General features: G+C 59.9%; 1 protein-coding gene across 1 annotated transcript; it reads right to left on the reverse strand.

Moving 5' to 3' along the window:
* Window positions 1-463: 463 nt before the first annotated feature.
* Window positions 464-23,425, reverse strand: PRRX2 (paired related homeobox 2; the record flags this gene model as incomplete). The annotated part of the gene is made up of 4 exons (XM_082327510.1): window positions 464-599; window positions 1,165-1,343; window positions 1,518-1,702; window positions 23,182-23,425. 4 exons carry the CDS (start codon window positions 23,423-23,425, stop codon window positions 464-466), a joined length of 744 nt encoding a protein of 247 aa, XP_082183636.1.
* Window positions 23,426-24,414: the final 989 nt, after the last annotated feature.

The raw sequence follows: 24,414 nt of genomic DNA on the forward strand, positions 1-24,414 counted from the left end.
CAGCCCGGTGGAAAGGGGGGCTCGTGATCCTCCCACCGCCGCATGCTGTCCCTGCGGGAGGAGAAGACCCAATAACTCTTTGGCTCTCTGGGCAAGATACCCAAATTGGTCAAATCCAATAGTCCAAGATCCTTCCATGTTTGGAAGCAAATTCTTGTTCCCTTGGCAAGTCTGTTTGTCCTTGAAGAGCGCGTGGGGGGTATGTGTGTATATATAGCCTTTATTATAAGGGTGTGCGGAAAAGCAAGTTTCTAACCAAGTTTGCTCCATATGTGGCTATAATTATGTGCCACTTTGGCCTGGGACTGACTCTACCTTCAAAAGGGAAGAGAAGAGAAGAGGAGAGGTGCTGAGACGTTGGACGAGTGGCATGTGGGTTGGGCAGGCGGCAAGTTTGTCCTGGACCGGCACAGGAGCTCCACGCTGTATCCTGGATGAGGCCATGGGGAGGGCTTTGCCCTGGTCAGTTCACGGTTGGCACCTGGTTCTGATGGAGGCTGAACTCTTTGGCTTTGAGGCGCAGGCTGGCGATGCTGTTGGCCATGTTCACCCCTTGGGTGGGTGTCGCGGTCCCGCTGGAGCTGTAGGAGGGCACAGTGCTGCGGGGAGGGAGCAGGGGAGGAATGAGGCATGGCCCATGGAGGAGTCCCTGCGCCCCACGTGGTCCTGCTGGCTTCCCAGGCCAGACTGGTTGTTCCCTCTTAGACATCTCCCACAAGGGCAGTCAAGGCTTCAGCATTTTTGTGTGGCTGGATGCATGTGGGAACCCCTCAAACTATGCACCAGGAGGCCCTGCCTTGAGCTTTTGGACGAGATGGCTGGATGCAGAGAGCTGGGAACCAGAAGGGACCCATGCCACCTCCTGTGTCGAGATGTGGGAAGGGTCAGCACGAGGCCAAGCGAATCCCTTGCGAGGACCAGGGCCCCCAGCTCCAGCCCCAAAATGCATGGAGGCAGGGAAGCCTGCTCAGCGGCGGGCAGGGGGTGCTCAGATGGGGCTGAAACGGGTCGCAAAGCAAAGCCAGACGAGCTCCTTTTGGCCCCATAAAACTCCCCACGTCCTCAGCAGCGGCACAGGGCTGCACTCCTGCGGCGGTGGGGCAGTCCCTAGGCAGCGTGTCCCATGGCCACCTCCTCCCCAGCTCCTCCAGTGCCTGCACCTACCTGTACGGGGAGGTGCTGGTCCAGGAGAGATACTCTGGGGTCAGTGCGGTGGGCCGCGGCGCCATGGGCTGCTCAATGGCTGCTTCTTGGCTGTAGGATTTGAGGAGCGATGCCGATCTGTTGGCCAGCATTGCCCTCTCGTTACGGCGAAACTTGGCCCTTCGGTTCTGAAACCAGACCTGTGTGGGGAGGGAAGGTGGTCAGCGGGAACCCGGTGCGAGCAGGGATGTCCCAAGCATCCGTCCTACCGATCGTGGTCCTGTGCAGGATGAAACGAGAGAGGGGACAGTCCCTGCTCCCGCCTGGGGACAAGGCAGAGGGTGGTGTTTTCTCCCACACAAACCTTTGCTCACCTGGACTCTCGCCTCGCTGAGGTTGACCCTTCTCGCCAGCTCCTCCCGCACGAAGGCATCAGGGTAGTGCGTCCTCTCAAAGACCCTCTCCAGAGCCTGCAGCTGGCTGCTGTTGAAGGTGGTGCGGTTCCTCCTCTGCTTCTTCTTCCTCTTGGCCGCCCCACGGCTTGGGCTCAGGCTCTCACCTGTGGGGAGAACATAAAAGAGGCCACATGAGAGCCGGACCCATGTGAGACCCCATAGACCCCATACGGGGCTCGAGCCCTGCGCTGCTCCATAGCAGCCATGCTCCCTGCGGGTGCCTGGGACTCTGCGGGGAGCAGCATATCTGCAGCCTTGTGGTCTCCATGAGAATCAAAACCTATTTTAGGACCTACTGGAGCTTAGGGTTAAACCTAACATTTGCAAAGACCTGTGGTGGTTTCACATCCAGCTAAACCCACCCAGACCTGATTTTGAATACCAGTCTCAGTGGATTCTGGGGCACCACTTGACTCAAACTGCTGAGACTGCGTCTCACAGCCCCCCCCCGCAACGGCGACACGTCCACAGGGTCCCTTGGGCTTGGCTCTTGCTAAGGTTTTAGGTCAGGCTTTCATAGGCGGCAATGGAAATTCAGCACCAAAACATCTCTGAGATGTGGGTCTCAGCTCCCACCTCCAGCACCCCCTGAAGGCCCCAGCTGTGGCATGTCCCCAGGATGACACAGGACTGCAGCCGAGCATCTGCTCATCCAACCCTGGTCTTCAGAGCTAGGAACAAATGCCTCCATGTCTCGCAGAGCTCAGCCTCCACAGCGTTTATTTCTGGCTTTGCTGGCTCATGGAAACATGAAGCTGAGGGTGTAGTTTGGTTTCTCAGTATTGATCTTGGGCTTTCAGCCAGGCTGAGATTAATCTCCTCTTTGTCACTAATATCATCAGGTTTAGGCAAGTTTATGAAGTCTTTTTCTGAGATACCCAGTCAGCTGCCTGCAAAGGCTTCATGGGGAACACGTCTCGCTGTCGTTCTTCCTTATGGAGGTACTGGTTAATTATTCTTTCTGTTAATAAAGCATCTGGATCCAATCTGTACCTACTGGTGGGAAAGTATTTTGGAATTATTTGAAATGTTAATAGTTTTATGACATTCTGATTCATAGCAGGGTTATATTGGAGTTTTCTGCTCTATATCATTGCAGAGGCCATGATGGCAGGAATTACTGCTCCCTGAATATGCTCAAGAAATAAATACTTGTTAATAAGCTATCTTGATACTTATTAAATAGATGTGTAGCATTTTCAGATCATACTTGAGCAAGTAACAAAATCTACTGGAAGGAACATTAACTCCCCCGCTTCAAGACACCACCAAGCTGTTGAGCAGGAGGAAACTATGGGTTCCAAGATCTTTAAGGCCAGAAAAACCTTCTTGGACCTTAATTCTGAATAATTCAAGCCATGAAACCTCCACCAACATGTTCTTCATCAAGTCCCTAAGGTCCCTTTGTGCCCAAGTATACCACTCTCAAGGGCTGTCCCATCCTGAGATGAGCCATGAGGACCAGAGAAACTCCAATATCTGCTGGCAGCTTGTCCCCGGGACTAATCACCTTCTGCCCAAAGCAGGGTCCAAACTTAGAGCTACTGCAGAGTTTCCTTGCACCCTTCTCTGAAAACCATGCTGCTGGCTGATGCCACCAACAGCATCCCGGTGCCAAATGCGAGCCGTGCAAGGGGAAGTGGCAGGGAAGGAAGGGTTAAATTTATTTCCATTGCTGGCAGTGGTGTCCTGGAAAGAGCAGGTGGCTTCTCTGGCACTTTGCTGTAGCGTGGACTGGTGTCAGGGCCTGGGAGCGCTGGGTGCCTCCAACACCCTGACCCATTATGGGATGAAGCGTTGGGCTGGGAGGAGATGCAGGGATGCAGAGGTGAGACCTGGGCACCACCACCGGCCCCGTTCCCCATCTCGCTGCAGCCGCCGCCGTGTCTCTGGGTCTTTTATTGTGTTCTAGGTGCATTTGGACCTTGGTTGACCATCCCTTGGGCTGGAAATGGCCCGTGCTCTTGTATTTGGGACATGGCCTTGTGGGTTGGGCAAAGATATGATGGATGGCGCTGTGCCCGAAATACGTGTGGGTTTGAGGCCCTTTCCCCGGCCAGGAAACTGCAGGCTGCCCTTTGCCGCCGTTCGTGTTTAAAGGCTCACAAATAAAATTCTCCAGATTCCCTCCAGCCCTTGTTCCTGCAGCTTCAAATGTTCTGCCAGTCTCTGCTTTCCAGTTGCCCCTTTTAGTTAAACTCCTTTTTTGGTCCTGTTTTCCTTCAGCGAGCTAATGAGCCGCTGGATTAAAATACATGAAGTCCAGTCATGGTTGTCCCTGAGTTTTCTGGGAGCCTGGGACCGAAATGGGAACCATCGGGCTGGGAAGGAGCTACAGGATGTAACAGGATGAGAGATGCTTCCTTGCGGGTTTATGGCCGCCCCATAGGGCTTCTGGGGAAATTATAGACCAGGGCTTGGTTCAAAAAGTGCCGTCACCAAGGGCACCCACTGCCCCCCACCGAACCGGCAATGATTTCAACAGAGCCCTAGTAAATGTATAAATAAAATTTATAAACCCCCTTTGGTTTCGTCCCCAATTTAAAATCTGGCTATAGGACTTTTCCGTAAGTGAAGGTTTCTCTCACCCACTCTAATTTGGCTGAAAGCAAGGAGGAGGAGGAAAGGTTTCCTAAATTAACTCTCAAACTAGCTCTGTAGGATCTGGCCCAATTTCAGGCTGTTTTTTATCTCCCCAAACCCATGGAGGCAAGAGCTAAACAGCCGCGGGAGCTGGGCAGTGCCGAGCGATTCCCGTACGGGCTGGCAGGCGTGCTGGGATGGAGATTTAAGACTGGAGTTGGGTCAGGATGTGTCCAGGCGCTGGCGGTTCCTGGGTGGTTGGAGAGCTGCAAGCCCTGGGCCGTGCCTGCGTTGGGGCATTTTGTTCAGCCCCTGTTGCTGGTTTGAATGGAGGGACCTTCTCCTGCACCAGAAAACCCTGTGGGATGCACCAGGGAGCTTCTCGGAGGATGCTGGTGGCCAAAACCCCTTCCCCACCTACTCACACCTCCCCTAAAACGCTGCACCTCGGTGTAGCTCAGAGCTCCCCAATCCCCCACAGAAACCTTTGCTTTCCAGCTCAGTTCTCTGCTACGTTCATTTTCCCCCCCATCTCCGTACCGCAGGGAGGCAGCTCCACGCCCGGGGCGCCTGCCTGCGTTTTCTGCTCCGCTCAAGGATGAGCCTTGGTAATGGATCAACATCTTTTCCCCATTAGCTCAGGCATCGCAGGCTTGTGGGACCAGATAAATGCCACCCTAATTGCTGGCGGCGTGCATCTGACAGGTTTACAGCGTGCAAAGTCGGGCCGGATCGCTTCTATCAAAGATGCTTTAATAACCCCAAATCAGCTTTCCAAAAATGAGCATCACTAAGCACTCTGCAGCATTGGAAAAGGAATGGGGAAGGGGGTGGGTTGGGTCCCCTGAAGACCCCTTGCCATCTCGCTGCCACCGAGCTGTGGGAATTGGATTTAACCAGATTCACTGACACCTTGATGGAGGAATTGGAAATTCCCTGCCCCGATGGGCTTCCAGCAATAACAGTTTGTAATTGCACAAAGTTAAAAACCAGCTCACTGCCGTCTTTCTTTTGCTGCAAAGCCGTGCTCGGGGAGGTTACGGAGAAAGCCGAACCCTTGCCTTTGTCAGTTATAATTTGGGGGTTCGTTTGGGACATGGCTGGAGGCATCGGCTTGATTGTCCCACCCCGAGGTCAGAGGGGGCCCCTGAGCCGCCCCCCCAGCCACCCTCGCCGTTGGCGTATTTATCTTCCACTGATTACAATTTCCGCTAAAGGGGAAAAAAATGCAGGGGAAGGGGGAAAACGGGGGGGATAACGTTACCAAATAACGAAAGATGACATGGGGGGAAAGGGAGGCGCAGGGGCTTTGCGCAGAGCAGGATGGGCCCGGGGTGCTTCACAAAAAAAGCCTTTAATTGCCCAGCATGTTAGAAAAGACACGAGTCTTTTTGCTTGTGATGTGGATGAGTTTTGGGGTGCTGGATGCGGCCTGGGCAACCTCCAGCCTCCTCTCCGCGATGCCCAACCTCAGGCAATGCTGCCTGCCCCAGAGCTGCGGGCAGCCCAGGGGGCAGCGCTCTGCCCTATGGATGCCATGGGGTGCTGGGAGTCACCCCCAAACCCTTCTCCATGCAGGAGCACCGACGCTGGCAAGCCTGGACCGCGCCGTGCCGGTGAGCCGCCTTGCCACCAGAAACCGGGCAGCAACGGGTCCTGCCCCATTTGCAAAGGCAGCGGCCCCAGCACCGCCGGGCCAGAGCCGCGCTGGTTCAGCTGAGCACCGACCAAGCCCACTTTGCCGGCTCTTGCCTTTTCCCTCTGTGCTTCCATTAGTTTTCCATAGGAAGGACTCGGCGGGTTTCAGCTGCCGAAGCCTGGGCGCTGGGCTTGCCAAGGGGGGCCCCACGCTGGCAGGGCCCCCAGCCTCCCGCGCAGCAGCCGCCGAGTGCTGTAAAGAGGTAATTTTCACTAGATTTCCACCGAGGCTTTGGCTTTGACTTACGACCTCCATTAGCGAGCGATGAACGACCTCTGTGCAGCTGTGATCCAGACCTAACCAGCATTTAAAATCCCAGCCGCTCACATGCCTGAGCCCCAGGGACCGCGATGTCCCCGGGCAGGGATGCTCCGGCAAGGCAGCTCATCCCTCGGGATGGCTTTCGCCGGTGGGCTCCATCGCCACCCATGCTCAGTCTCCCGCTGCAGGCAGCTCCCCTCTGGACACCCAGTTTGGAGGGTTTCTTTGCGAAATGCTCATCCCAGAGCACGGTGTTCACCCACCGCCGTCCCCATGACCCGGGATGGTCACCTCGGCCGACTGCAAGTCTGTTTCTCCCCGGATGACGCTGCAAAACCCCCTGCGTGCACCGCTACGCCCTGGGACGGGGTTTGCTGGCTCCAGCTCTGCCACTTGGCTTTGGGGTGCAAATATGGGGCTTTTCTGGGGGCCGTGCCAAGAGGGAGCGAGTTCAACCCTTCTCCTGCAAAAAACCCAGGCTACATCTCCTCCGACGTGTTTCATTTTCCATTGCGCCACAGACCCCGGAGCCCTGAAGAGTTTTCTGCCGTTAAATTATTTCACGCGTTCCATTTATTTGCGAGCAGTTTGCCAAAGACCTTTTAAGCTTTAAATTTTTCAAACCCCCCCCAGCCAAATGATCAAATCTGCTGTACCATTTACTTCCCTTCTCTGCCTGGAATGGCATTTTTTTCCCCTTTTTTCTTCTTGGGTATAATTTAAGGGTTGAAATAGCCTGGAGGGAATTAGCTGTAAATTCTTCCTAAGACAAATAAATTCAGCCCTCTAAGTTTCTACGTTTTTCAAACTGTTGAGAGACATTTTGGGTTTGTTTTACTTGAAATAATGATCGTGGCATATCTGACCCTCAGGCTGCAGCCGGCTCTAACCAAATAAATAACTTTTATTAATTAAGGTTTATCCTTAACAAATAAAACCCCAATTTGATCTCGGCCGGCTGAATTAGCAAAAATAAACAACGGGTTCTCCGGGCACTTGATGTGGATTTAACAAATTAACGCTGGGCCTTCATCAGGGAAGCCGCAGGGTGGTGGAGGCCTTTTACAGCCAAGAAATCCTTTGGAAAAACAATGTCTTTCGTTTCTCCCATGGTCTTTCTCGGTAAACATGTGGACTCCCTTCATCCCTTTATATACTCCGGGGAAGCGGGGAGAGCTCCGGCGATGACGTCCGCCAAAGTTTCATGTGTAATTGTTTAACTTGTTCCTCTAAATCATGCGATGGGGAGGAAGCGTTTCCCTTCGGATCGCGGTGAGCAGCGCCGGAGCAAAGCTCTCGGGTTTGGGAATTGCCCCTCCATGGTGTCCGCCTGCTCTGGCTCCTTTTTATCCCATAACGTTCAGCTGAGACACCCAAAGCCGGGGGGTGATTTGGGGGTGCATGGGCAGCCGAGCGCAGCTGAACCCCCTTTCCAGCAGCCACTGCCAGCACTGCCCTGTCTTGGGACGCGGTTGGGGACAGCCTGGGAGCCCCCGGCGGGGTTTTACCTGCCCACCCTGGGGCTTTGCGGCGAGGAGGGCTGGCAGGAGGGATGCTCTACAGGCCAAAGGGCAGCTGGGGGCTTGTCCCCGCTCGCGGGCGCAGGCGGCACAGGGTTTGTTTCAGAAGCGATGGTGGGAGCTGCCTACGCCGCTACAGGTCTTTAATCTCCCCAGATCATCTCGGGAAGCCCAGCGGGCTGAGAAGCAGCCGGGAAGCTGCCCCTCCATGTGTGCTGGGTCGCCCAACCGCGGTGCCTTTCCTGCACCCACCAGTGAGCCCAGCCTGGGTGCACGGGAGCAACACGGCGTCACAGCTCAGAGGCAAAACTATATCGGCATAACTCCATTTTCTGGGTGGTTTCATCCTGCTCCTTGGGGGAGAAGCCCCTTGGGGCCACCAACCCCTGCCCACAGGGTGCCAGTCCCGGCTTTGCTTAGCACGATGCTGCGAGGTCCAAACCCATCCCGGGAACAACTGATGGGCACAGGGACGGGGTATCCCTGGGGAACGGGGGCTGCTATCCCCTTCCTGGGCTCCCGCGCTGCCAGGAACGGGCTCCGACCTCCTCATCCCTACCCACCGCCACTCCCTGCTCCCCCTCCAGCCCAGCCCCAGCCTTGCAAAGACCCCGGGAATGCCAGAGGCTCTGGGGAGGGGATTGAAGCCGGGGGGGTCCAAATGTGCTGAGTCCGAAGGAAACTTTCTCGGCTCAAGTGGCGTACATGAAAAATTTAAGAGAGGGGCAAGTCTCAGCTACTGGAGAAACATTACAGCAAAATGTTTCCGAGGATGTTTCACCTCATTAATTGTGAAAAAACTGAAACGCTGACACGTTTTTACAGGCTGCCAGTTTTGCTGGGGGAAAAGTGTCTCTGTTAAAAAAGAGCAGCAAAAGCCTGGACCAAGAAAGAGGCCAAGGCTGTCCCGGGAGGGCCTTAGCCTGCGCTCACTGACAGGCAGCAGCAGACTGTTTTATGGTTATAGAGCTGCCGCTGCACCAGCCAGAAACCACCCAGCGCCGCGGTTCGCTGCCCCCAGCCATGCGAACACCTGATTTTTGGGAGGATCCTGCCCGGCGGTGCTGCGACCCCAGGGATGCTCCATGCACACCCCCGAGCCCGGGAGGCTTTTCCCCTTGCACCCCTACAAGCTGCAATTGCTGCTCGGTGGCGATGCCAGGGATGGTGTGTGGTGTCTGAGCACCCATCATGGCATGTCTGACCGAAAGCCTGAGCAAGCTGGGAAGGTCCTGGAGAGCCGGCCGAGCTGGCAGCATCCCTGCATCCCAGTGGGAATGTGTCCAACCTGTGCTTGCAACCCAACTGTGGCACCGCAGCCTTTTATCAGGTCATCCTCATCTTCAGTGCAGCAAACGGTGGGAACGTGATGCTTAGCTGGGTTTGGGGACCAGAAGGAACCTGGAAAGGAGGAGCCCCACGTTGTGGGATGCTGCCTCTCTTAGGGATGGTCCCAGCCCAGCAGCAGCCACCGAATTCACAGTGAGAACCGTGAGCAGATTCAAAGCCAGCTCTCCAGCAAGGGCGGCGGTGATTTATCTGCTGCAAAACCCAAGCACACAAGAGGGACAAGATCAGGAGGTGTCACAGCGAGGAGGGGAGGGAGAGAGGGGATGAAGGGGATGAAGGAAGAAGGGGATGAAGGGGATGAAGGAAGAAGGGGATGAAGAGAGGGGAATCAGATGCTGGAGAAGCCAGGTGAGGACCTGGCTGGCCAAGTCATGCTCTGTGATTTAGAGAGGATGCTCTGAAAGCTGAAAGCTGGTACAATCCATGGGGCTGCAGTCATCTGCCGCAGGTAAAGCCCCAAGGCTTTGACATGCTCAGCCCTCCCCGAACTCTTCGCAACCCTTCCAGCCACACCAAAGGCTCCTGCCCCGGCTGGGGGCTCGTGCGCAGCCCAGGGCGGTGCTCGCCCAGCTGGGGCCGGAGCCCGGGAACGGTGTTTTGGCACGGCCGGCGCTTGCGTCAGCGGAAGTGTTTAATGGATTAATTGCAGCCACGTTCCCTGAAGGAGGAGGCAGGGTCGGTGGGATGCTGTCAAGCCTCAGGAAGAGGCTGGGGAACATCTTTGGCCATGAAGCCCCAGTGGGAGAGGGCTGAGCAGCCTGAGAAATTCCCCCCCTGCTCTCCTGGGCGGCTGGGGGAGATGGTGCTGTGACCCGCCTTTTACCTGGGGTGGGAACCACCGGCCCGTGGACAGACCTATGGAGAAGGGGACGTGGACAGACCCTGCTGCCGGGCTCTCCGGCTCCAGCACGGACCCCAGCAGCCTGGCCCCAGCTCCAACCCTGTGGCAGGATCCAGACCACAGAGCCTGGTGCTATCAACACCCCCTTAAACAACTGCTCCAGAAACAGCCTTTAAAGCCAGGCAACGGCATTGGCACACGGCGCAGGGCTCGGCGAAGCCTTTCGCTGCGCTTTCCCAGCCGCCTGGCTCCTGTGCGCCCTGGGAGCCGGGGCTGGGGCCATTGTGCAGGGCCGCAGGGCTCAGACTGCCTGGCTGCACCCGCTGACGGGTGGCACCAACCCAGGGCATCCAGCCCAGGACCCAGGGCGCCAAGCACATCCCATGGGCTTGGTGATCTGCAAGCGAAAAATTCCCTCCCGGGGCTGTGCCCGCACGGGGCGGCGGGTGACCCCAGCCTGGCGAAGGGCTTTCAGGAGCTGCCAAGAGCATCCCGTGTGCTTGGAGGAGGCTGCAACCGCAGCCTGACACAATGGGCTGTCCCGGCTCCAGCACCGCCATCGCCTCCATTGTGTCAGGTCTCCATAGGGATGGAGCCGCAGAGGATCCAAGCGGGGGACGAGCCGGGGTGCTGCTCCCCCCCCCGGATACCCCGGGTTTCACCCCGAGGGATGGCAGGGCAAGGAGAAAAGTCTGCCGGGAAAGGTCCATTGTCTGCGTGAGTTTGTTGGGGACGGTGGCACTGCGGCAGTCACCACCGGGCGCCCCGGCTTTGCACGGTCGGGGTCTGGCCAGGGTCTGGCATCTTCCCTGCTCACGGTGGGGGAACACACGGCTCAAGGAGGGTCACTCCCCTCTGGGGTCCCCCTTTGCCTAGATGGGGCTGGGGCCACGCCGAGCCTCCAAAAACTCATCCGTGATGGTGCCGGTCTGGATGTCCCCTGCAAATGCCAAAGAGGGAGAAGGGGAGACAGGATAGATACAGGGATGTGGTATGTGTTGTGCTGCAGCTCCCGGCTTTGCCCAGGGATGCTCCAGGAGGCTGTGTCAGACCAAAGGGCTCCTCGGGCAGATGCTCGTGGCCACAGGGCCAGGGGTGGCAGGAGCTGCTCGGCTGGGTGAGCCGAAGCCCTCACGGCACAGCCAAGCGCCTCGGGAAAAGGCACCGCGGTGGGTTTGAAGTGACGAGCCGGGCCAAGTACAGAGCAGCACCGACCGATGGGGGATCAGGAATTTTAATTTTGTTCTCCCGCAAATCTGCCAGCCCCCACGGTGGAGGCCTGGGGACCAACAAAAGGCACTGGCTCTCCCCCAGCCGCCGGCAGCCGGGAGCCTCCCCGGCGAGGACTCATTCACTGGGGGGGGTTGCTTTCATCTCCCGGCCAGGAGAACTTTTTGTGGTGGGACGAGACCAGCGCCTGTCCTGTGCCTCGCACCGCTGTAGCACCCCCAGATGCCCCTGGGGACGAAGCCCCCCGGCACCCTCCCAGGACACAGATGCCCTGCTTTGCCAGCATCGTTTACGCCGTGCATTAAAATAGCTGAGCGCGGAGAGTGGCAGCGCCGGTGACAGTTAACAGATGTGTGAACAGGCTTCTGTGGCGCGGGGAAACGGCGGGCGTGAGCCCCGCTGCCAGAATGCTGGGGTTTGGGTCAGTCCTGGGCACTGCAGCGAGGGGATCCGGGCAGAGGGGACAGCCACGGTGGCTGCCCACAGCCATCGGTGAGGGGGATGCCGGGATGGACAATGCCAGAACGGGTGACGCCGGGATGGACGGACCCCACTGTCCTGTGTCGGGGCTGAGCATGGCGGATGCTGCTTCTCTCCCCATCCCACAAATGTTTTAGGCACCGTTTGGTGCATCCATGATGCAGCCGCAGAGGTGCCAACATCGCTCACACGCGGCCGCCTGACATAACAGGTTACACGGTTTCCCAGCAGGGCACGGGGCATGTGTAATTAATTAACACTAATGAGACTTGTGTAAACGCTGGCCCTGAGAGCAGCACCCGCCTGCGCTTGCAAAGCTCCACCAAAAACTCAGCTTTAACTGCAAAGTGGTTTTCCTCAGGGGGTTGGGAAGGGGACGGGATGGCGGGTGCCTCGGACCATCACGGTGTTGAGAGCTCGCTGAGACTTTTGCATGGTGTTTAAAAAATAAAACTAATCAGCCAGGGCTGCATAGCAGGAACGCCGTGTAGAGGGCTGGCTCCCGGCCAGGGACCCCTGGCATGGAGATCCCAGCCTTTCTCTCCCTGCCCCCAGCCCCCCAAAAAGTGGTTTCTTGAAATTTAATAAGCAAAAGCCCATAGCAAGCCAGCCTCGACGGCATCTGGCACTGAAACCCAACACCAGCCCGCCAGGTTAAAGCACAGACCCCATTGCATCAGGGTCACGGCCAAGGGGGAGGGAAGAGGACGGGCAGGGACCACGGGGAACAGCAGGAGCCCCCTCAGTGTCCCCTCCTGCCGCCTCCCTCCACCGACCCGACTTCCCTGTCTTTTTTGCAGCCCATTGGGCGTTTTTCACACCCAGGCCAAGATGCCACCGAGCGCCCATTTTATCAGCGAGCACCAGCACCTGCCGAGAGCCCATCCCGCGACCACCGGCTGGCGTCCCTGGCCAGGGAACACCGGCACGTTTGGCTGGGGTGCAGGATGGGTGCGAGCCCCTGGCCAGGACCCCATCCCACCGCCGCTCCGAGGAGGACCCTCGTGGGCACATGCACACACAGACGTCCCGGAAACCCTCGCCAGTGAGCAGCATCGCTGTCCTCCGGTCTGGTTTTCATTTGAGGTCGGTGGCCTCTCGCCAAATTTATTGTAAAACATTCATTTTAATAAGTGGCTCGTATCTTTTTTCTTTTTTTTTTTTTTTTTTAAACCCAGCCCGGTTAACTGTTTCCAGGTTAAAGCAGAGCCGTGCACAGGGACGGCAGGGATGGTGGGGACGGCAGGGACGGCAGGGACCGTGGGGACAGCGGGGACAGCAGGCAGGGGGCTGGAGGCAGGTGCCAGCCGTGGGGAGGACGCCAGGGGACACCTCGGAGATGCCAGGGTGGGGGCAGCTGCATCGAGGTCCCGCTTCTGCAGATCCCGGAGGCGCTGAGACCCTCGCCCTCGTCACCCCAAGCCTTCATCCCTTCCAGGTCCCTGGGGAGCCTAAGCACCATTTTGCTGCACTGGGGACCCCAACCCCGGCACCGGACTGGCTGAGGCCCCAAAACCCAGCCAGGAGTAAAGTGGGGGGGACACTGGCACCAGTGTTTGGGGTCCCGGGGTGCAGGTTGGGGACCTCTGGGCACTCTCATACAAATCTCATTAAAACTTAACCCCTGATGGGTAACCGGGTCGTGCTGAGCATGCAAAGGGCTTCGCAAAGTGGACGGTGCCTGGTAGTTTAGTTTTGACATTTGTTTTAAGTTTTATAAACCTCTAATACTAATAGAAATGCTTCAGTGTCTTTTAATTTAAATGAAAACAGTTATTTTTTTAATTTAAAAATTCCCCTGAGGTATTTACAACCCCCAAATTACAGCCATGTGGCCGGCCCAGCCAAGAAAGTGAAATCGGTGAGGAAGGAGCGTGGCGGCCGCCCCAGCCCGAGCCGAGCCCAGCACGGCCCTGAGCAGCACCGCGCCAGTGGCCGTCCCCATGTCACCCGTGTCCCCTCCACAGCACCCCATGGATGCTTTGCACCTTTGCTGGGGATGTGGGATCCCAGTTCACGGGGCAACCAGCCCCCAGAGCTGCCAGCCATAGCCGTCCCTGGCAGGATGGCATCCTTCTGTCTTTCCTGCTCTCCTTCTGTCCTTCCTTTTTCGTCCTTCCCTCTCCCCCCTCTCCCTTCCTTCTCTCTTTCCCTCTCCTGGACCCATATCAGGGTGCTGCGGGCAGAGGCAGGAGCAGCCCTGCAGCATCGGTGGGTTTGGAGATAGGAGCTGCCCCTGCCCGTTACCCCATTCTGTGCCCTCCTCGGCCGTGCTGCTGCCGGACCAGGCTCCTGGCTCCCCACCAGCTGCCCAGCCCTGTCTGCGGGGTCCCCCGTGTGCTCCCCTGCAGCATCACTGCTACTCCTACCCCAATGCACCCCTGCAGCAATGCAACACCCCCCCAGCCCCTGCAATGCCCTGCGTGGCTCAGGGTGCAATGCAACCCCCCACACACACACGGCAGTGCACCGTCGAGCTTGGGGTGCAATGCAAGCCTCCCCCGTCACTGCCCCGTGTGAGCTGGGATGCGGTGTGGTCCACCCCCCATTAATTTCCTGCACAAAGGGGCTGCAATGCAATATCCCTGCCCTTGCTGCAATGCTCTGCACAGCTCAGGGTGCAATCCCACCCCACCCCCCAGCAATGCTCTGCATGACCTGGGGTACAACACAATTCCCTGGCATGACTCAGGGTACAATGCAACACTCCCTCCCCCTGCAATGCCCTGTACAATTTGGGGTGCAATGTAATCCCCACCCAACCAACTCGCTGCATGAACAGGGGTACAACGCACACACCCCCCCCCCGCACAACTAAGGGTATAATGCAACCCACACGCACACTGCAATGCCCTGTACAGCTTGGGGTGCAGTACGACCCCCCATACGCACATTGCCTTGCCCTGTACAGCTTGGGGTGCAATGCAATCCCCACCCAAGCAATGTGCTGCATGACCTGTGGTACAACGCAGTCCCCCGGCAAGACTCGGGGTGCAATGCAACCCCCCCCATACACAAATTGCAATGCCCTGTACATCTTGGGGTGCAACGTAACCCCCCTCCAATGCCCTGCACGACTCGGGGTGCAGCCCACAGCCTGGGGCAGCACGCCCTGCTGCACCACCACCTCTGCTCCAGCTCTGTACCTGGGCTGCTCCCCCCCAGCCCCCCAGGCTCAGCACCCGGGCTCTGCCCCCTCCCCAGCGCCCCGCTCTCGCCAGCGCTGCCATGTGCTCCCCGGCGCTCCCCCGGCTCCCCTGCCATGTGCACTCCAGTTTCCTTGCGTGTGAAGCCTGCAGCCTCTCAGATTCAGTGGCTGGAAAGGATGGCGCCTCTCCACATCTGGTTCAATGCGCGAGCCTGGCGCCTGGCTTAGCCACAGTCTCCATTCAGAGACACACAGACTTTAATAGACTCATACAATTCTTCCTGATCTATCACTGCAGCCGCAGCTGAAAAGCTGCTTTATTATATGCACTCCAAAGGGGGATGAGGAGGGAAGGGGAGGGGGCCGGCGGCTGGCGCTGCCGCTCTCTGAAGGCTCCCAGCCCGCCCGGCGTCCCCCCAGGACCTGAGCTGCACCCCCGGTCCTGCCCCGGCTCCCGGGGGCCGTTCGCCCCCCAGCCCCAGGGTGAAGGAGCAGCGTCGCGGCCTCGTTACGCCTCCCGTTCAATTGACGCCTGCAGCCCCCCGAGCTCCTGTTTTACACCCCGGCAGCATGCACGGATGGGGCAGTCCCCAGCAGAGCTGCACAGGAGGTGGGTGGCAAAGGGGACTCTGTCCCCCTAATGTCCCCAAAAGGGTGCCACTCCCCCCCAGGCTGGGACAATTTCCCCCAATCCCTCCAACATCAGCATCCCATTTACCCCACAACTCCCTGCTAGGGGATCCGCAGCCGGAGCCGCCGGCACGGGCTGCCCATGGGCAAGGGGCTGCCCTGCGATGGGTGCCAGACCCCCCCCCCACGCCCCCAGCGATGCCCCCGGCACATCCCAGTGCTGGTGCTGGTGCTGTTATCCCAGGGGAAGCACAGGGCAGGGAATTGTCCAGCAAGGGATGCTGAGCACCGACGGGGCGTTTCGTTACGCCGTGGGAAGGCTGGAAAACTTCACCCGCAGCCACGCGTCCCTCGGGTGAACGCGAATGTTGGGAATGCCTCAAGGGTGAGGGTGGGATTTTTTTTTTTAATTCTTGGAAATTTGGGAGCGTCCAGTGGAAAAAAACCCAGTTCTGCAGTGCCGTGGCAGTGCTGGCAAACAGGCGTCAGAAAACCACCTTGAAATCACAAATCAGTCCTTCCTCACCAGGAGGGGTTGTTTTCCCCATCCTCCCTGACCCGGCTGGCATCACTGTCCCCACGCAGGCACCGTGACCAAGCAGGGGATGGCTGCCTCTGCCCACCGCGCTTTCACCCTCTTCCCAGTTGCTTTTTCCAGCCAGGAAAAAAAATGATTTGCATTAACCTTGATCTAAATCCTTGCCCGGTCCCAGTTCAGCCTGGCCACAACCCCCTGCCCCAGCACTTTAAAGGATGCTCTGAGCCTGTCCCGTGGCTCAGGATCCCATCCTGGGAGGATAACTCCTTCCAGCTGCTGCTTGTGCTGCAGGGAGGGGACGAGGTGCCAGCCTGGGGACACCAAGCCTCTACCAGCCCCAAAGCACCCGAGTCCCATCCTCCTTCAAACCTCATCCCTTCGGCTCAATGATTTTACAGCTCTGGGGGGATAATTCCCTGTGGCCGGAGGAGATCAGCCCCGGGAGAAGGGGTGATGAGCCCCACTCCCTGGGAGAGAAGAAGGTTTTCTAACGAGGCAGCCTCAAAGCCCCAAATCATTTCATCAGCCTCCCAGCTACAGACACACGCCCAGGCTCTCTTAAAATGCTGATTCGTTGAAATTCACCCATCTTGGCTGCGTGGAGTCGAAATTTCATATTTTTCCTGTGAATCAGCCCTGTTCCCTGAAATAACAGCCCAAAAGGAGAGGGGAAATAGTCTTGCACTGAGCTGTTCCTGGTCGAGTTAGACATAATAGCCCGGGGGGGGACAGGCAAGGTGTCCCTGCACCCCGGCACCCTCCTGGGCTGGGCATGGCTGTGCCACGGGGCGTTTGGAGCTGCTGCTGGGGATCCCAAGGGAATGAGGCAGAGCCCCGTGTCCCCACTGCACATGGGACCCCCCCGCTGTCCCCTCCAGACCGTGTTGAGCAGTGGCTTTTGCAGTTCTGCCCCACCGCGCTCCTGTGCCCTTTCACCGCTGGAAAGTGGGGTGGGAACCAGCATCCCCCACGGCGGTGCCCTCTGAAAACCTGGCTTACTGGGAGCGCTGAGGGGAGAAAAATCCCAGCAAAGAGAACTGGGGGGTAGAAAGTGTTTTTCCTGCCTTCCTGGCCCAGCCAAGGCTGCTCTGGCTCTCGGGCTCCCGCAGCAAGGGGGGACCCATCTCCCCAGGCCCTGGTTTGGGGTTTTTTCTCTTTTCCCTCTGGCAGCGGCTCCCCCGGCGCAGATGCGAGTGTGTGCGGGGACCCTGCAGAGCCCTGCAAACGCTGCAGAAAAACGTGCTGGTATGTATTTCCCTGCGCCCCTGGAGAGGGCTCTGAGCGAGTAGGGCTGCTTCCCGGGGCTGCAAAAGCCCCCGCTCCAACCCAGAGCCCCCCGAGCTGGGCTGGGGGGAGCCCAGAGCCCAGGTGGGGGTGTTCAGCCCATTTAGGGGCAAATTTTCCCCAAATTGGAGCCCAGGTGGCACCAGTCAGTAAGAGCCTGACAGCACTCCAGGGCACAGAGCATCCACCCAGCGCGCAGGGAGGAGCGGGATGGTGAGCGGGTGTCGCCCTTCGGGGCTGGAGGGGACAGGGAAGCACAGAGCAGTGGTACCAGGGTGGGCCCCATGCCAGAAACCCCATTAGACCTGGGGTGTCCCAGCCACGACCCCCACCCCAGGGTCCCTCCCTGCCTGCACCTGGCAGTGGTTTGTGCTGCTCTGGCTGGTTTTGGCAAGGCTGTGACCTAACTCAGCCTCTCGTCCTGCCCGCGCCGTGGGAAAAGCATCGCTCCCACCCACCCTGTGGTTCTTCACGTGGGTGAGATCTGGGGAACCAGTTTCCCCCCCGTCCATGGGACAGGGGACCCCCAGGCAGCCCACGTGCAGGACAGTGGGTCCTGTGGCAGTGACACAGGGTGAGAGCCATGGGGAGGGGGGGTCCCAGTTAGGGATGGGAAGCCTGGCTGGAGAGGTCACGCTGCAGGTTGGGGCTGTCCCCTGTCCCATGCAGCAGCCTGGGGGGATGCAGGGCAGGTCCCTCCCCATAGCCCTCTTTTTCCTGACTGGGATACACTGGGCTCCCTGCGAGCGGCTGGAAACCGTCTGGGCGAGCTGGGACACGTCAAGCTCCCCATCCATCCCTCGCCTGTCGCCAGCCTCACGCTAAGCGCAAACGAATGTGGAGGGCCGGGAGGCGGGCTGAGGCGGGGAGCTCCTGCCTGGATTAATTGGCGCTTGCTCAATACGTCCTGATGGATGCTGCACCGGGGACCTGCCAGCATCGGGCACTAGACAAGTGCTGGTCTTGGGCACAAGGCCCGGCTGTGCTGTCCCCTCCCCTGGGTACTGTCCCTGCATGGAGAAAAACCCCTTGTCTTGGGGTCTGCAGCCCTCAAAGCCCTCCAGGGGGGGAAATGTCCCCAGGCTGGGGACAGTGAAGGTGATGTCCGGTCTCTGAGAGTCATGGCCATGCAAGGATGGCTCCTGTCCCGGTGCCACCCAGCCTGGCTGCGCTGGCCTTACAAGGACCGAGACGGCTCGCCTGCCCCCGGGCTGTGGATGCCACCGTTCCCAGCTCTGCCATGCAGGGACCGTCCCCACCAAAGGCCCTGCAGGAGGTTTGCCAACCTGGGAAGATGCCATGGACGGGGGATCCTCTGCCCAGGCACCCTCAGCTGATGCTGTTCTGGGGAGCCGTGAGGGACCATGGGTGCTGTAAACCCCTTGCCCCAGCCTTGCTGCCTGCCAGCAAGTCGTGTCCCACCCCAGTGCATCCCAACCCCATCCAGGCTGGGGCAAGCAGGTCGTGGTGCCACCCCAAGCAGCCAGGACCCCTGCTGTCCCCTCCTTCAGGGGACAAAAGCACGAGAGCCTCTCCTTGGAGAGCTGCAGCCACATCCATCAGACACTTCTCAAAGCCTCTTCCCGCTGTGCGGGCTGAGTCAGGGTCCCGACACCCCCATCCCTCCCTGAGCGGTCACCCAGAAACCACAGAAAGCCCCCCAGCAGGCTCGGGGGATTTCCAGCAGTTTGGGGGCCATGGAAAGCAGATGGGTGCTGGAGAGAGGGGTCTGATGGGTCTGGGGTTACGGGGCAGGGGGACCCTGGCTCGCTCCCATGCCCGTGGCCCTATCCTGCTGGCCCCAGGGTCTGTATTGCCCTGAGCCAGGCACAGGGGGTCAGCCACGAATTAATGACGCTGGGTTTAATTGCAGCTGAGCCACGTACGTGCATGGATGTCCCAGGGAAGGCAGATCCCCGTGGGCACATCCCGGCCCTTTTCCAGCAGCGTTACGTTACAGGGCTGACTCCTGTCTGCGCAGCCCGAGGGGCCGAGCTGTTCCTGAGCCATGGCCCCCCAGCCAGTGGGGACGAGTGCCATTTGGGAAGGCAGAGAAGTGCAGCCAAAATGTGTCCTGTGAGCCAGGACCGGCACTGCCCCTGGGCTGGGCCACCGTGGGGACATCGGCCGGGATGGCTCTGCCTTGGAGAAGGTGCCTGAGCCCTGGGAGCAGCTCAGGGCTGCTTGGGGCAATCAGCTAACGCCTGACCCCAAAAGCAAGCCCCTTCCCCTTTTCCACTCCATTACCAGGTCCCTGCCCCTCTTCTCCCTTTTCAACTGCCCTTGTTTATGTAATTAAACCCAATTTGCTGTAACATCATCTTAATCCCCCCTGCCCCCTTGGATGCAGTCTCTCCTCTCCTCTCATTTCATCACTGCTCTGCTGAGCATCCGCACAGCCCCAGCGCGGGTCGGAGGGTCCCGGCCGCCCCAGGGGTGAGGAAGGGGCCCCAGGAGCTGCTCTGCAAACAGGGTGCCCAGGGGCCACCACATCTCCCCACCCCATCACCCAGTCCCACCGGCTGCAGCCGAACGGGCAATGCGTGCCTGCCTCGCACCGGAGGATCCCCTCCGAGGGGCCGCAGCCCTTCCTCCGAGCCCAGCCACGACAAAAGTGGCTCTTTCTGAGTTTTCAGCCCCGAAGCGGCTGCCGGAGCCAGCGCCCGACTCCCTCTCCCATCCCCAGGCGGCACCAAAAGTAAGTTCATTGTTTGAAAAGCCATCAGTCAAGGCCTGCTGGCTAAAATTACCCTCCTGCTTTATCATCTTGAGAACATTAAGGGCTGTTGTTAACAGATGTTTCGCGTTACACATTATTTGTTAGTCTAATGAAAGGAGGTGAACAAGCTTTCAAGACCTCAGAAGTTGTGCGGAAGGTTTTCGATGGGAGGCTGCTGCACCGCTCTGGGGGAAGATGAAGATGAGGATGGGGATGGGGATGAGACTTCACCACCCTGTTGGCGTTTCCTCGCTCTTGCCTGGCTTGTGGGATTTCTGCCTCTTAATTTTTGGGTGCCATGAGAGCAATGTGTTGCACAGATATTTGTACCCGAGAGGATGCGCTGGGTGCCCTCAGGGCCAGTATGGGGCCGGGGCCAGGGCAGGGGCTGAGCAGCCCCCTTGGCTGGAGAGGGAGGTGGGGACGGCTCCGGTCCTTGGTGCCAGCGGGAAGGGATGTGCCAGCCCTGCAAGGGATGCAGGCAGCGGCTAACGGAGGGGCTGCTCCTGGAGCAGAGATGTGCCCAGGGCCCTGGATGTGGGGCTGCCCCCAGCCACCCTCCCCAGCGGGGAGGTCGGGGGGACGGGGGTGGTGGGTGAGGGCAGGAAGGGGTTGAATCCCCCTCTGCAAAGAATAAAACCCTGTCCTGAGTTTCTCTGGCTCTGCCAGCCTCGGGAACAGAAGCCTCCTCCTGCTGTGGCCGCCTGGGGAAGGGCAGAGGGTTTCGTCGAGGTCGCAGTCTGCTGAGCACAGCCTGGGGCTGCCTACAGCATCCCTGCGCCAGCTCTGCCAGCGCGGCCCCTTGGACGACGGCGAGCCCTGCCCGGCGGAGGGGCTGCCTGCAGCGAGAGGGCTGCTCTTCCTCCGGCCCACCGGCACGGTGACTCTGATAACGGCTTCCCGGCCGGCACGCAGAGCCGCATCCTGCGGAGAGACCCTCGGGTATCAGGGTCCGTCTGCATTGATCGTAAACTGCTGCCACCGACCTGTGGGGCTCCAAGCTTGCGTCTGGTGGAAAAACCCCACTATAGTGAAGAGGAAGATGAGAGAAAACACTGAGAGGCTGTTTTACTTTAGGATGCCAATAAAAGATAACGTTACCAGTAAAAGTTCCTCTGCTGTCATCACGCTGATGCCAAAAGCATCGCAGATGTGTAGCAAAAGGCTGATGCTCGCAAAGGCAGGGCGTTTGCCTGGTAGTTAGAGTCTCCCCATCTTGATTTAGGAAATTGCATCCCAGTGGCGGCGGGTAACGGGTGTCACAGGTCGATCTTTGCCTGCACACGGTTTTTCTCCTCTGTTTCCTTGTTCTCTTCTTGCTCGCTGCTCTCAGCTCCCATCACTCAGGTATTTCTCTTTCCAGGTGGGATCAGGGGGAGAAATGCTTCCACTCCTGGATGGGTTGTTGGAACATCCCAGGTGCTGACAGTGTCTTCATCCCTGCAACCTCACCAAAACAGGTGCTAATGGGAAATATCTCCTGTCCTCCAGCGGTGCTTGGATCAGCGGGCCAAACCTCGCCAGGCCCCTATCCCAGGAGGAATGGGCTTTTAGGGTGAAAAATGGGCTTGTGGGGATCAGCCAGCACCCTTGCCTCTCTCTCTGGTATTTGCATCACCCCCGGTCCCCACTGAGCCTCTTTGGGGTGCAGGAGCTCAGCAGGGTGGTAGTTTCTCTGCTGTTTTGCAAATAGCCCTGTGAGACGAGAGGGCTGCTGCAGGCCGGGCCAGGTTTCCCAAAGCAGCGTTGATCCCACGTGGCATACTGTCCCCCTGTATGGACCCATCAACGGGCAAAAACCTCCCCGCAGTCCCAAAGGCAACGCGAGAAGTACAAACAAAACCCAAGGGAAGGGGAGGGAGGATGGAAAATAACGTCGAAAATACCAGATACCATCCCAGAAAGCAGCGCCCAGCCTCACCCAGCCCTCAGCATCCCGAGCAGGGGCAGGTTGGGGACGCAGGGGGGTTCTCCATGGAGGAAGGAGATCGTGCAGGGAGTGAGATGTGGGTGGGAGAAAGATGCTTCAGACCTGCACGCAATGCGGGAGCCACGGGAGGGGACAGAGGGAGCACCCTGTGTGCGGGGGGGTCCCACTGGAAGCCCCTCACCACAGGTCTGGGCAGCCCCCGGGGTGGGCTGAGCCCCCTTCACCGGCACAGCTTGCCGGGTGGGCTGTGCACCCCTGGCCAGGCACCGATCCGGGCCGTCAGCCCCCCAGGGCTGCGCTCCGGGAGCCGCAGAAAACAAGCCCAGGGTACCAAAAGCCAGCCGGGGGGCAGGTTTGGGGGATGCCACCCCCAGGGTCCCCTCGGGGTGGGCACCACAGCCCGGGCTGTGGGGAGGTGGCGGGGCTGCGCCCCCACCCCGCGCTCTGCTCCCCTCTCCTTCTCCATCCCCGCTCCCCTCCACCGCCCCTGCGCCCGAGGGGACACCCGGCTCCGGGGGGGCTCTGCGGGCTGTCGGGTGCCCCCGGCCCGGGGCTTTGCCGCAGGGAAGGGGCGAATCCTCCTCGCCCCCGCCTCGGGCACCGGAGCCGGGATGCGCGGGGGCCGGCGGAGCGGAGCGGGCGGCAGCCGCGGAGCCCGCGGGCAGGCGGGGTTGTCCCGTTAAAAACGCGCCTTCTGCCAGGACCGAGCGCCACGAAGCCGGGTCCCGGGTCGGTCCCCGTCCCCTCTCCCAGCCCCGGCTCTGTCCCCGCCGGCCCGGTGCTGCCGGTGCTACCGGCCCGGAGCCGCGGTGGCCGGGAGCGGACCCGCTGCGTCCCGGTCCCCGTGGCCCCGCCGGGCCGCCTCCGCTCCCCGGGCCCGGACACCGAGGCGGGGAGCCCCGGGGGAAGGGGGGACCCCGCCGGCCGCGCAGCCCCGGGACGCACCGGCTGCCCGGCACCGTCCCGTACCCGGCACCTCCGGTGGCGGCGGGGAGGCAGCCGGTGCGGGGTCGCTCCCCTCGGTGCGGGGTCCCTGTGTCCCCCGTCCCCGGTGCGGGGTCCCTCTCCGCCGGTGCGATGTCCCTGTCCCCCCGGTGCGATGTCCCTCTGCCCCAGCCGTCGCGGTGTCGGCAGCCCCGCAGCTCGCCCCGACGGGGGTCACCCCTCGCCTCCACCCGCCCCCCCGGCCCCCCCCACCCCTCCGCGGGGGGACACCGACCCCCTTTGTCCCCGGTGCCCGCCGCTGCTCACGGGTCGCCGGCTCCGCAGCCCGGCCCGGGGCGGAGGGGGGACGGACGGCGGGGACACCCCATCCCCGAGGCTGCCCCAAACCAGGGGGGGGACACCCATCCCGGGGCGGCGGGACTCACCGTCCTGGGGCGCTGCCTCGCTGCCGCTGCTGCCTCCCGACGGCTCCGGCATGGCCTTGCCGCCACCGGCGGGCGGGGGGCCGGCCGGGGGGGTCCCGTTCATCCCGGCAGCTACCTCCTCCAGGTCGAGGAGGTGGCTGACGCTGAAGTTTTTCCGGCTTTGAGGGTTTTCGGGCGGCTCCGGGCCGCGCACGGCGCCGGGGGCGAACGGCTTGTCCATGGCGAAGGCTGGCGCCGAGTCCATGGCTCCCACCCCCAGCCCGCAGCCCACCCCGAGGTGCCGGGCCGCTCCCCGGCCCCCTTCCCCTTCCCCACCCCCCAAAAGAAAAAAAAAAAACAAAACAAAAAAACAAAAAAAAAGAGAAAACAATATAATAATAATAATTATTAAAAAAAAGGGGAAAAAAATCACGGCTCCCCTGTGAGTCCGGCTCCCTCCCCAGCCCCTGTTCCGCCTTGTGCTGACGTCTGGGGAAAAAACCACGCTCCCAGCCCAAACTTTCTTCCCCTGCTCTTTGCTCTGGAGCTGTTCAAACAAACGCCCCTGCTCGGAGCCGAGCGGGGCGGCCCCTCGCCCCCCCCCCGGCACGGCGACCTGCCCCCCTGCCAGGGGCCGAGCACCGCCGGCAGCCAAGCCGCGGAAAAGGGGGGGGACGGGGACAGAGAGGGAGGGAGACCCGCTTTGCCCCCCCTTACCCCGTCCACATCAGCCCCCCAGCCCTGCTTTAAGTGCTTCTATCAACAAGTGTAAGTGGCTGCGCTCCGTGGGGAGGGATGGGGGGGGGGGGAGAGGGGCCGGGTTTCCCCAGCCCCAAATGGGGCTGGAGGGAGAGGTGACCCGCAGGTTAGCGGGGGACACGGCCCCCCTCCACCTCCAACCCCCCCCCCCCCCGGTCCCCATCAACCCCGGAGCAAGGTCACCTCTTCTGGGAAAAGCCTGGCTCTCTCGCCTTAATGAGATAATTACGTCCTGCACCACAGTTAAAAACTCATAGGCTGTTTCCCTTGGGGTTAGAAAGAAACCTCCCTAATGAAAACCAGCCACCGGGAGAGGAAAAAGGAGTTTTTCCTCTTTAAAAATTATATATATATACACATTTATGCAGGGAGGAGGCGGTGGGAGGGAGGGGGGCAGAGCCCGCGGCTGGGGCTGGTTGCTGGTGTCCGGCGAGGGCCGGGCTCGGGGCGATGAGCAGAAATCAAAGAGGTTAACGGTTATTATTTCTTCCCCTT

The sequence above is a fragment of the Platalea leucorodia genome (assembly GCF_965183815.1).
Source record: "Platalea leucorodia genome assembly, chromosome: 15".
Lineage (NCBI taxonomy): Eukaryota > Metazoa > Chordata > Aves > Pelecaniformes > Threskiornithidae > Platalea > Platalea leucorodia.